The following is a 12,946-nucleotide window of genomic DNA, read 5'->3' as shown; positions in this document are numbered from 1 at the left end:
TGATAGGGTTTCTCCCCTGTATGAATTCTTTGATGGGAAGTGAGATGGGCCCTGTGACTGAAGCTTTTTCCGCATTCCATGCACTGATAAGGTTTCTCCCCTGTATGAATTCTTTGATGGGAAGTGAGATTGGCCCTTTGACTGAAGCTCTTCCCACACTCCATGCACTGATAGGGTTTCTCCCCTGTATGAATTCTTTGATGGAAAGTGAGATTGGCCCTCTGACTGAAGCTCTTTCCACATTCCAAGCACTGGTAGGGCTTCTCACCTGTATGAATTCTTTGATGGGAAATGAGACTCCTCTCGGAATTGAAACTGTTTCCACATTCCATGCACTTAAATGGCTCCTCCCCTGTGTGAATTCTTCCATGTGAAGTGAGACTTTCCTTCCAGCTGAAGCTCTTTCCACATTCCAAGCACTGATAGGGTTTATCTCCTGTATGAATCCTTTGATGGGATGTGAGACTTCTCTTGGAATTAAAGCTGTTTCCACATTCTGAGCACTGATATGGTTTCTCCCCACTGTGAATTCTTTCATGAGAAGTGAGATGGGTGCTCAGACTGAAGCTCTTTCCACATTCCAAGCACTGATATGGTTTCTCTTTGCTGTGAATTCTGTGATGAGAAGTGAGAGGGACGCTCAGACTGAACCTCTTTCCAAACTCAGAATATTCATATGGCTTCTCCAATGTGTGGATGTTGTCATTGCCTCCCTTGTTCTTAATTTCCAGTTCACCACCACCTGCAACAAAGAGGGAAATGTATTAGAACCCGAGGAATAAATGGAGACCCCAATTTTTGAAAAATACTATTTAACACCTGTGATAGAGGAAGAACTGAAGGGAGTGAGTTAGATGTGAAGTCTTACTATAGGTTTGACTTCATTTGTTGACTGGCATTAACTGAAATATTTATGAAGACCTGAAATTTGAAAAGTCAAGCTCTTTCATAGGATGGAATTTGTTTGCCCCCATTATGGAATCTGCTCCATCTCCAATGACAATTGTCTCTTTGGGCAACCAAAACCATGAGAAACAAAAACAAAACTAGAAACAGAAACGTCTGACAGAAACTACTTTGACTTCTGTCACTTCTCTTACTGACTTACTTACTTACTTAATTCTCTGGGATGGGATGTGAGACTTCTCTATAACCAAGAGTTCAAAAGGCCTGGGCAGTTCAGACCAGGCTAATCATTGGAGGAAGAATATTCAAAGACAAAACAGTCTTTAGCCCTCCATTTAAGGTGAGCTGTGCAGCATGTTAGAATCCCAGATGGCGCAGTGAGTTCCACCAAAATCTGGAAGGTTGATCACATAGAGCTATGTATGGAATTCCCAAACACATATTATGATCCAACAGGGAGCCTTACAAAGAGAGTCCATGATCGCACAGATCTCCTCCATGACTTCCTTATGCAGAGCTCTCTGGTCAGGATCCAGCAACGCCCATTCTTCGTCTGTGAAATGAACAGCGACATCTTCAAAGCACACTAGACCCTAAAAGAGAAAGAAAAAGGTCCTCCTCTTAGTCAGAATGAAGATGATCTACTACACATTGCTCTGTTCTTTTATTTTAATATTTTTTATTAGTTTTCCAATATAACCCCAATAATAGCCAAATTATAACAAGAGCAATTAATTCCCAAATTATACAATTATCAAAGTGCCAATCAACTTCCAGTTAATACATTTTAGTTAAAGTGACTCTCTGCATGATGGTTTGGGTGCATTTCCGATCTTATATCATTATGTTCCATAATCTTAATTAATGTCAGTTACATTTCAGTTATTGTAATAATAATCCCTTAGTCAACAGCTACATAATTAATTATTTCCATTTGTGATGTGCTCAATAGATAAATTTATAAAGCTTCAAGTGAGGAACTGAAACTATTAACTTTATTCAGCCCTGTGTGTGAAAACTGTTATATCCATGGAGATTCCTTCTGTCCATATAGGATATTGTCTTTCACTTCCTAACTGTTGTTTTCTCCCATCGTGGCTTCAGGCAGAACTGAATCTCAAAGTTGCTCAGAGGTCTTATCTCTCCACCCCTTGCTTCGATGTCTTGGAACAGGTGACAGTCTGCTAGAAACCATTCTGTCTCACTAGTAAAACATGTCACAGATCTTCACCATTTCCCCCTCAGCCTAAGAAATGGTGGGCAGTTTTCAAACACGTTAAAGATTTAATACTCCTTTCCAACTCCCAAGAATCTCTTAACTCAGCCTCCAAATTATTTTCCTTACAGCAAGAGACTTATGGCCCAATTAAACTTTATCTTCGATTACATTCCGTCAGTAGCACACACAAATCTCAGTCTATTTCCCTTTGTCTGTTGTTTTTAAATGGAAGTGAGGGGAATTACTCTGTCTTTCCAACACAATCATACTTGAACTTCCCCTCCTCCTCCTTTCTTCATTTCAGATCATACACAGTTTCCATTTTTGCTTGTTCATATCAATATTAGTCCAACATCCCTTCCTCACTTGTAAATAGCTTTTTATCTTATTTTCTGGAGAGGGTGGCCGAATCGTAAATACCGTATTTTTCACCCTATAGGACGCACTTTTTCCCCTCCAAAAATGAAGCGGAAATGTGCGTGCATCCTATGGGGCGAATGCAGGCTTTCGCTGAAGCCTGCAGAGTGAGAGGGGTCGGTGCGCACCGACCCCTCTTGCTCTCCAGGCTTCAGGAAGCTATACGCAAGCCTTGGGAGCCCGCGGAAGTTCCCGCCGGTCTCCCAAGGCTACGGGGGAGCTGCCTGCATCCCGAAGCCCGGGGCGCGCTGAGAAGTGTGCCCCGGGCTTCGGGCAGCTCTCCGCAAGCCGTGGGAGCCCGGCGCAAAGTCGTGCCAGTCTCCCTAGGTTTGCGGATAGCAGCCTGTTCTGGGGGCTGGGGTCAGGGGAAGCTTTGGCTTCCCCCGCCCCAGCCCTGCGCCTGGGGGGGAAATAAATTTTTTTCCCTTTATTTCCCCCCCAAAAAACTAGGTGCGCCCTATGGGCCGGTGCGCCCTATGGGGCGAAAAATACGGTATATAGAAGAAACGTAGAACAAACCAACTGTGCCAACTCTGCCATCATTGGATTTTGTTCACCAATGATCCCTTGCTGTCATGGGGGCTGCCTCCCTTAAGGTAGGTGGGACTGGAAGCCTGCTCTGCAGTTCTCTGTCTGTTCTCTGCTGTGTTGTTTTAATGGGATTAATGCATTCCAGTGCATGTTATTGATGCATCTTTTAATGTCTCAATGGAAACAAAATAAATAAATTCCTTCCCGTAGCACCTTAGAGAGCAACTAAGTTTGTTATCGGTATGAGCTTTCGTGTGCATGCACACTTCTTCAGATGCACACATCTTTACACTTCTTCTTTTTCATGCACTCGAAAGCTCATACCAATAACAAACTTAGTTGGTCTCTAAGGTGCTACTGGAAGGAATTGCTTTATTTTGTTTCGACTACGGCAGACCAACTACCTGTGTCTCAATGGAATTCTTTTATCGTGTATTTTAATGATGGACATTAATCTTGGTGTAAATGGGTGGAACTCCACCTTGTTTTCTTCAGAGCCTCCCAGCCGTGCAACATTCCCATTTGCCAGACAGAAGGATTTCTGCTCGTTTCCCTGTGTGCCGTTCGGGGGAAGGGGACCCTCCCAATGCCCTAAAGCCAATTTCAAGAGGCACAGGTGGGTACAGGGAGGGGTGGGGAGGGAAACCCTCCCTGTGAAACTGATGGGGCTGGTTAGCTGAATCCTGGCCACTGTTTTGCATGGTGTGTAAACTGCACAGAAGCCTATTTTAGCATTCAGTGGTGACTCTAGAAATAAAACTGCAATGACTTATAAATCATACAAGTGACCTTCAGAAGGCGAGTTAAGGCAAGGTGGCTGTTCCTTGTTCTCAGCCCATTAAGCTTCTCAAATGGCATTCCCAGCCTCCTGGCTTCTGTCTAGGCTGCCCTTGACAAAGATGCCTTCAGAGAAGCTTGGACAGAAGCCAAGAGGAGGAGAGAGATTCCTTGGGGGCCAGAGGCACCCTGGCTGCCCCCCCCCGTACCCCTCCAGTGCTCTTTCCGCCAACCTGATCTGGTTCCACAGCCACTGCTTCCCTTCTGCCACCATGTAAAGATGGATGAGGAGGTCTTGCTGTCATCCTTCTGTCACCTGAAAGAGACAAAGGTGGGTGGGAGGCCATGAGGGCATGTTTTCCTCTGAGGTTGAGTACTATGTCTCAAACTACAATGGTACCTCAGGTTACAGACGCTTCAGGTTACAGACTCCGCTAACCCAGAAATAGTACCTTGGGTTAAGAACTTTGCTTCAGGATGAGAACAGAAATCGCACGGTGGCAGCAGGAGGCCCCATTAGCTAAAGTGGTACCTCAGGTTAAGAACAGTTTCAGGTTAAGAACGGACCTCCAGAACGAATTCAGTTCTTAACCCGAGGTACCACTGTACAGATGGGCCTCCGAAAAAGTCTCATCTGCTGAGTGCATTTTGACATTTGTACCCATTTCAGAGGAGCAGATGGGCCTTGTCAACCTGGGAAGGTAACCCATCTAGAAGATGGAGAACTCTGATCCTAAACCTCCGCTGCTTTGCAGCTATGCTCATTTGTGAGAGTAAAACTTGAGAAAAAATCTACGCCTGCTGCCTTGCAGTAAACCAGAGTGGGGTCCCTAAGGTGGTTGAATGGCACCTTGTAGACCTTCCAGCAACTCTTGCGGCCAAGGAGGCTCCAAATGTCTTGCTCTGCTTTCCGTGGCCACATAAGCAAGGTTGGGAGGGGGGTCATGTCATCTGGGCAGCCCAGCACCTCCATACACACTGCGCTGGCTTGCTCTCCAGGGAAGTTGGCGCTAACACAGCAGTCTGACTTCATCACCAGGGATACACTCCATTGACTCTTGAGACGGACTGATGCCAACAACTCATTGCATATTTTAGCTCGGTAAAAATGCTGCACATCTCCCTTCCTTGGAGTTCTTGTTCCCAAGGGCCTTCTCCCAAAAGATGAACAGAACCCATGGATTTGTTTCAAAATCCACAGAATGTCACCAAAGGGAGACGGGACGGGATGCTTTCTTCCTTACCCAGTGGCCTCTCTCTGGTGTCCAATGGAGTCCTTTCAGTCTCAGAGGAATCCAGGTCCATTTCTGCAAACAGATCTTTTCCCTGAAAGAGCAACAAAGATTCAAAACAGAATGGGGAGACGTATTGGAAAAGAAATGGCAGAGGCATCCAATCTCACTCCTTGAATGTTTTCCAAAAAGGAACGGGCCATTAATAGGGAATTTTGGGATACTCTCCTTTATGTTCTCCCTGGAAAAGACCCTGATGTTGGGAAAGATGAAGGGCACAAGGAGAAGGGGACAACAGAGGATGAGATGGTGGGACAGTGTTCTCGAAGCTACCAGCATGAGTCTGACCAAACTGCGGGAGGCAGTAGAAGACAGGAGGGCCTGGCGTGCTCTGGTCCAGGGGGTCACGAGAGGTGGACACGACTAAACGACAAACAACAACCACCCTCATGTTCTGAACCACAGAAAAGTCTCTCTCACCTGCTGCTCTGCCTGCTTCCTCTCCTCTGCCTGACTCAGGAGGAAACCTTCGGCCAGGGCCACCACCTGGGAACTGGTCTTTGCCCTGCATTCCCTCACCCAGTTCTCCATCTCCAGTGGAAAGACAGCCAGGAACTGCTCCAAGATCACCAGTTCCAGCATCTCAGCTTTCGTGTGCCTTTCTGGCTTCAGCCATTGATGGTAAAGGCTGTAGAGTCGGCTGCAAACCTCTCGAGGTCCTTTGGCCTCCTGGAAGCAGAATTGCATGAACTGCTGGTTCTTCACATCTGAGTGGAAGGTGTCCTCCCCACCCATAATCTTCTGCACATAGTTTTCCCAGAATCCCCCACTGCTCTCAGTTTTGATGGCATGGCCTCTTCCGGTTTCAGGGCCAGCTGAGTCTTGCTCATCCATCTGTGCTTTCAGGAAGCCTCCAAGAGAGATGAAGGAATCCACGTTCTGTCTGTCCGAATTAGAGGTAATAGCAATTTCTACAATACAAAAACATGGTTGTGTTACAAAACTGACACGTTGTCAGGAGAAGAAAAGGGTTCTGCTAGGAAGCATATATGAGTCTTGGGAGAGCCAGCTCTGGACTGCACCTCCACCCAGACTATGAGGTTTATTGATCCTCCCTTCCTTTGAGGCCTTCTAAAGCCCTTTGAAATCCCGCTGAAGCCAGCCAAAATGGCTGGACGGCAACCTTCGACACCTGAGATAGTCCCCTGCCTTTGGCCGCCACCCCTGAAACCCAGCAAAAGTGATTATTCTGCCTAGAGACACCAAATAACTTTGGATGTTTCCCTAAGATTTATGGTGGAATCGAGTGACGCAATTCAAAATCTGCAAGCAGCCATTGAGAAGTGAAGTTGATGATTCTGTTGATCTTCTGTTGATATGATTCTGTTGATCTTCCTGGGAGATGAATCAGCCCAGTGCCCTGGTGGTGCAGGAATCACAGCTAAGGTTCTCTGCAGGGCTTTCTGTTCAGTCTCAAAATATCCTCTGAACATTGGAGGGGTTGCGTGTCTGAATGGACATGCCAGTGTCAGCCAGGAGTCTGGATAGCAGCCCTGTCTGCTTCATGGGTGGGGGTGGGGAAAGCTTTGCCTCTGACGGAAGGAGAATGGAGGGCCCACTTGCATCTGGAGGACTCAGCCCCAGAAGAGAAGAGGAGCCCTGCAGGATCAGGCCAAAGGGGCCCCTCTTGTGTCCAGCCTCCTCTTCCCGCAGGGGCCAACCAGGGGCCCCTCATGGGAAGCCCACCAGCAGGACTGGGGCGCAAGAGCCCCTCTCTCCACCTGCAGCAAGTGGGACTCTGAAGCCTCGCAGCCTCCAAGGGGGGAGACAGAGCACGGGAGCCCCCCCCCCGCCCTCTCCTCCCGCTCCACCAACTGGCCTCGCCCTCCGTTGGTGCCCCTTTCTGTCTCTTACGGGAACGAGTTCCAAAGGTTTTAGTTGAAATGAAGTTATATGGCTTTAGTAGAAATATTATAAGGAATTAGGTACAGATAGGTTAACAGAGTATTAAAGGGAAAAAATAAGGTTAGAATGAGCTAAGATAATTATAGGATAGAAAACAGAGGAAGATGGAAAGGAATTGCTGAAATAATTAACAGAAGTGGAATACAAAAAGGGAGGTGTGAGGAGGTCGTGGAAAAAAGTGAAGGAAAGATGGGATAATCAAATTGTCTGATTTACTTTATTGTCTTTGTCTTGTTTTGTTAATTTGTTGTGTTGTATTGTATTGTTTTTCTTTTTCTCGCTTTTTTAATTAGTGTTTTTGGAAAAATAATAAATATTATTTTTTAAAAAACCCAAAGGTTTTATTTAGTCCACATCGCAGGAAGGAAGGACTTTCTTTTATCTTCCTTCAATCTGCCCAAAGTCTTTATTTTATTATTGCATCGCTCAAATTTAAGGTTTTAGCGTGTATTTAATGTCCGACTGTTTCCCTCCGGCTACACCCTCTATCAATAAGCGCGACTGAGATCCAAAAATCTGAATAGGATTCCCTCCCCCCCCCCATGCCTTTTTTCCTTCAGGCCAAGACCCTCCCCAAAGGATCCAGCAGCACACCCACGCAAAGGAAGCGCAGAGCTGCCGTCCTCCTGCGAAGTCGCCCCTCCCTGGCAAGACTTGGGGTGTCCTGACTTGGGGTGTCCCCCCCCATGAGCTGAGCAGCCCCCCACCCTCTCCCTGCAGCCCAGGGACTCCCCTTCTCCCCAGGGCACCCTGGAGGGGGGGGGAGAAGGGAAACTCACCGGGATCCCAGCCGGCTTCACGGGGACAGCATTCGCAGAGAGAGACAAAAGCGCCCCTTCCTCGCAGGAAAAGACTGGGGAGGGAGGGGCTTTTGCTCTGGAGGACCTGACCCCCCCCCCTCGCCTGGACTTCCTGTCCCCTATAGGAATCCAGCTCGGTTCCTTTTAACCCTTGGCAAGCCGAGCGCAGCCAGCTCCCTCCTTTCTCCCTCTCGAGCGCAGGAGGCTTATTGGGGGGGGGGGAGGGGGCGCTGGGGGCTGAGCTTCTCCCTTCCTGGTCCAGAAACAGGAGGAGCAACTTGCAGGAGGAAAGGCTGTACAAGAAGCAGGAAAGCCCCTCGGAGGATCCGGGAATGGAAGAGTTGGAAGAGGGCCACCCCCCCCCCCATAAAATGTCACCAGTCGCCCGCAGTGCGCGAATCACAGCTCGCGAATCCCCAGCTGAAGCCCCCAACCTCTGCCCAAAACCGGGAACAAACCACAGCGCATCGTGAAACTATGGACCTCCCTCCTGCAGGCGGCGGTGCCGCTACTGTTACCGGGAATTGGGAAGGGGGGTGGGAGACCTCCCCCCCCCCACGAGCCTTGCCTCTTCTCCACACCACGAGGCAAAGACAAAGAGTCTCCGCGGCGCATCACCAGACCATTATTCACTCGCGCACGTTCCCTGCCTTTCACCCGTGAAACCAAATCCCTCGTGTCAAGAGAAAGAAACAAATTCCAGTCAGAATTTGCAACAAGTGTTTTCCATAGTGTTTTCCCCTGTTTCCCCTAACATAATGTCACAATGTATGGTTGCACAAGTTTTGTTTAAACTAAAGCAAAAGGTCCGGATAACTGAATTAAACAAAACTTGATACATTCCCTAGTTCATCTTGCTTAATCTCCCCTGCAATCTTTCCCTTTAACTAACTGAACTTTTGTTCTTTATAACATAGTTGCTGTTATTGAAGCTACTGTATGGAACTACTAAAAACTGATAGTCTTTTTAAATTAATAAAAATTGTGCTCTAATGGGGGGGGGGGAGAGAGAAAGAAACAAAGGCATTGTATCTGCAAGGGAGACTCAGCTCGGGACCCTAACACGCCCCGCTGAGCCCCAGGTCTCTCTCCAAGAAAGGAAAACAGACAGTTTCAAAACCAAATGTAGCAATTCGCTGATAAACGGATCTAGGTTCTGGCTTAATGGGAAAATTTTAGAAATTCGTAAGAAATCACTCGTGGCATCAGTCTTCTCCGTGCCAATGGCATTTAGGGCCCAGGGAAGTGAGGTATTAGGGGAGGGGTCAGAGAGCCCACCATAATCCCAGAGATGTACAGTCACGTCTGCCGGGCAAGATACAGCCAAGGAGTCATGACCGGTGATATTAAATACTTTCCTTTGGGAGGACATGTGAAAGACTGTATTTGATGGACAGGGGCATGCTTGGGTCCCAGGTTCTGCCTGAGACCACACCCTTTCCACCCTTTCTGTGACATATCTATATCTTGATGATGCATCCTGATGTTAACGGAGAAATATGAGGGCTCCCTTGGACAAAAAATAAGGACACCAGCCAGGAATACCAGAGCAAAAGAGCAGCCAGGAGGCTTGGTCTTTATTGAAGACTGTCGCGACAGGACTCCCACCTGCCCCCAGGTGGAACAAGATGGAAGCCCCAAACAAAAGAGCCCCCAAACTTTTATTAGCTGCTAATCCCCATGTTACACCCCCCAAACTACATCACTCATACATCACGGTTACATCATGAAAGGGGAGGTCTGGTGGCAGGAATCTGAGCATCCTGGACCCTGCCCCATGGTTCCCCTTGCCCTCCCCCAAACACCTATCAAGTGAAACAAAACAGATACTTACTTTTCCCAGCCAAGTGAATCACACCCTTTTGTCTTTATCTGGGTTTCTTATTCCTGGAATGGCAACCTGTCTGGCCCTCAGGTATCAGGATGCCAGGGATTATCCCTCAGGCAGAGGGGCTGCTGAGTAGCTGAGCTCACATGTCTATAGGAATTTCTGAAGTTTCTCCAGTGAGCCAGTACGTAGAGACATTGATCAGTGAATTCTTACATTTGGTATTCTGCAGCAGAGTCCCTTTGAATAGATAGGAAGAAACTGTGATGAAGTGTTTTGTGGGGACAAATCACAAAAGTCACAAAAGCGATTGTGCTGATTTTGGTAGTGGGCTGCATGTGCATGAGATCTGCTGGAGGGGCAACCCCCCCCCAACTTATACATAAATTCCTGCCAGTGGCGTAGCATGGGGGTGCAGGGGGGGCCGGCCACACCCGGCGCAACATCTGCAGGTTAGGGGGGCGCAAATCCACGGGTTAGGGGGCGCAAATTATTTGCCTTGCCCCAGGTGCTGACAACCCACATTATGCCACTGATTCCTGCAACAATCTCAAAGCAGCTCACAATCTACTTTCCCTTCCTCCCCCCCCCCCAACAAACGCTCTGTGAGGTGAGTGGGGCTGAGAGACTTCAAAGAAGTGTGACTGGCCCAAGGTCACCCAATAGCTGCATGTGGAGGAGCTGGGAAGCGAACCTGGTTCCCCAGATTAAGAGTCCACTGCTCTTAACCACTACACCACACTGGCTCATGACCGGTGATATTAAATACTTTCCTTTGGGAATACAAGTGAAAGACTAGTTCCAGGTAGGTAGCTGTGTTGGTCTGCCGTAGTTGTTACTGGTATGAGCTTCTTCAGATGTGAAAGACTGTATTTGATTGACAGGAGCATGCTTGGGTTGGAGGTTCTACCTGAGACCACACCCTTTCTGTGACATATCTATGATGTCTTGATGATGGATCCTGAGATGTATTATGGGAAACTTTGAAATACTAATGTGACCTTTGTTTGGGGCTTCTGGGTGCTTTGCCTTTGTAGCAGTTGGAAGTATTGTTGCAACAATAAAGATCAGACCTACAGGCCGCTGTTTTGCTTCTGTCTCCTGGCTGAAGTCTCTTGCTTGTGACCCCCAACCAGAACCTATGGGGGTAAAGGTTAGGCAATTGTGGGGTGCTCCAAGGACTCCCTGTTACACCACCAACTTGGCTTTCAAAAAGAGACAAATTCATGGAAGAGGAGAGAGCTATGGATGGCTCCAAGCCACAATGACTATGCTCTGCCTCCACCGTCGGAGGCAGTAAATACTTCTGAAGACCACTTTCTGGAATCTAGAGGAGGGGAAAAGACTCTTGTGATCGGATCCTGCTCACATGCTTCCCATTGGGACATCTGGCTGGCCACTGTGAAGACAGGAGGCTGGACTAGATGAGCCATTGGCCGGATCCTGCAGCCTCGTCTTAGGGTCTTAGTATTACTCTTTTTGCAAATGTAAGGGCCCAGAGAATCCATTTATGTTGACCATTTGTCATGCCCCATGGATTAGGTACATAGTTTCAGATGATGCTATATAATAATTACCGTATTTTTCGCACCATAGGGCGCACCGGACCATAGGGCGTACCCAGTTTTTAGGGGGGGAATTCATGAAAAAAAATCTCCCCCCCCCCCGCAGCCCCAAAGAGCAGCGTACAGGCTGCACACAACCTCTCCCTGCCGGATGGATCCCACTCACTGTTTTGGCTTCCCCTTTAGCCCCGTGCAGCCTCTCCTTGGCGGAGGGGTTGCGCAGGGCTTTCCTGGCTTTACTGGGAGGTGGGGGCATTCCTCCACCTCCCGCAAAACCGGCAGAAGCCACGCACACTTTAAAAGGGCTGCACAGCTTCTCCTGCCTTTCCTGGGAGGTGGGGGGATTCCCTCACCTCTCCCAAAAGCCCACAGAAGCCGTGCAATCCCTTTAAAGAGATCCCGGCTTCTCCTGGCTTTTCTGGGAGGTGGGAGAAGGGACTGATGCCGCCAGTCAGTCCCTTCTCCCTCCTGTGGAAAAGCCCGCAAGAGCGCACGGAGCTTGTGTGCGGCTCTTGGGGGCTTTTCCCGCCTGCCTCCCCCCTGCATTCGTTCCATAGGACGCACACACATTTTCCCTTGCTTTTTAGGAGGGAAAAAGTGCGTCCTATGGTGCGAAAAATACGGTATACAGCCATACCTCGTGTTACGTTTGCTTCATGATGTTTTTTCAGGTTGCATCCCGCAGCGACCTATAAGTACCAGAAAGGGTTACTTCCGGGTTTCGCTGCTTGCGCATGTGCAGACGAGCAAAATGACGTCATGTGCATGCGCAGAAGCGGAGAATCGCAACCTGCACGTGCACAGGTTGCATTCTGCTCATGTTGCAAATAGGCCTCCAGAACGGATCCCACTCACAACCAGAGGTACCACTGTATTTATTTATTTATTTATACATACCCACTCAACTGGCTGGGTTTCCGCACAATAGATTTATACGTCATAGTATTCTCCCCCCCCCCAAAAAAAAAAACCTAATAAAAAAATTGCTAATGCCAAACACTGTCTAAACATATGTTTCAACAAGGCATTCTCCTAATTGCAACAGCATGTTGCCATCATTAGACCATGTTTATGCTATCATAGTGGATAAACTCTAAATAAAATCTTTTGTTGTATGAGACATTGTTTAATGACACATTAGAAATGGAGGCTGGAACATTTCCCCACTGTTTAATTGAGATGGGGCCATTAGTTCTTTATTCCATTCATTTATCAAAGTCTGAGAGTTAAATTGATTAAAAGACCCTAAACATCTATAAAAAGGTTTTTATAGCTGCTTTTGTAGCCTCTAAGGAGGGAGACTGGCTGGAAACCCCTGGTTTAATACACCGAAGATGCTTTTGACTGACTTATTGAAACCACCCCGTGAGCTGTGCAGCCAGTCCTTTTAGAGATCTGTAGTATCATTTCCTTCTAATGCAAAAAGTGCAGCTGGGCAGGCCGTCTTGAGAGAAGCTTCCTTCTCTCTCTCTCTCTCCCTCCAGGGATGCTCATCAGATACCACCTGCCTGCCTGTGACTCTGGTTTTTCTCCACATGCAAAACTTTGGTGAAGGAATCCGTACAAGTTTAAAACTGACTTTCGCCTGAGCTGGCATAGCTCAGTTGATAAAGCATGACTCTTAATCTCAGGGTTGTGGGTTCAAGTTTTATGGTGAGCATCAAATTCCTGCATTGCAGGCAGTTGGACTAGACGACCCCTCGGGT

At 47.8% G+C, this 12,946-nt stretch overlaps 1 protein-coding gene across 4 annotated transcripts in view; it reads right to left on the bottom strand.

Annotated features, from left to right (window-relative positions):
- The window catches only part of LOC308595546 (uncharacterized protein), a 124,358-nt gene extending 115,887 nt beyond the window's left edge, over window positions 1–8,471 (bottom strand). Inside the window, exons 1-4 of one of the 4 annotated variants that reach the window (XM_081209870.1) lie at window positions 7,827–8,470; window positions 5,563–6,053; window positions 5,095–5,176; window positions 4,084–4,166 (exon numbers count right to left, since the gene is read on the bottom strand). In XM_081209870.1, the coding sequence (XP_081065996.1) occupies window positions 4,084–4,166; window positions 5,095–5,176; window positions 5,563–5,976 (579 nt within the window). In that variant the 5' untranslated portion in view covers window positions 5,977–6,053; window positions 7,827–8,470. Of the gene's footprint in view, window positions 1–4,083; window positions 4,167–5,094; window positions 5,177–5,562; window positions 6,054–7,826 lie in introns of all 4 variants that reach the window. The other 3 variants (XM_081209871.1, XM_081209866.1, XM_081209867.1) reach the window with 3 other exon arrangements.
- Window positions 8,472–12,946: the final 4,475 nt, after the last annotated feature.

The sequence above is a fragment of the Podarcis bocagei genome (genome assembly GCF_964188305.1).
Source record: "Podarcis bocagei genome assembly, chromosome: 10".
Taxonomy (NCBI): domain Eukaryota; kingdom Metazoa; phylum Chordata; class Lepidosauria; order Squamata; family Lacertidae; genus Podarcis; species Podarcis bocagei.
This window is presented reverse-complemented; position numbering and strand designations above follow the sequence as displayed.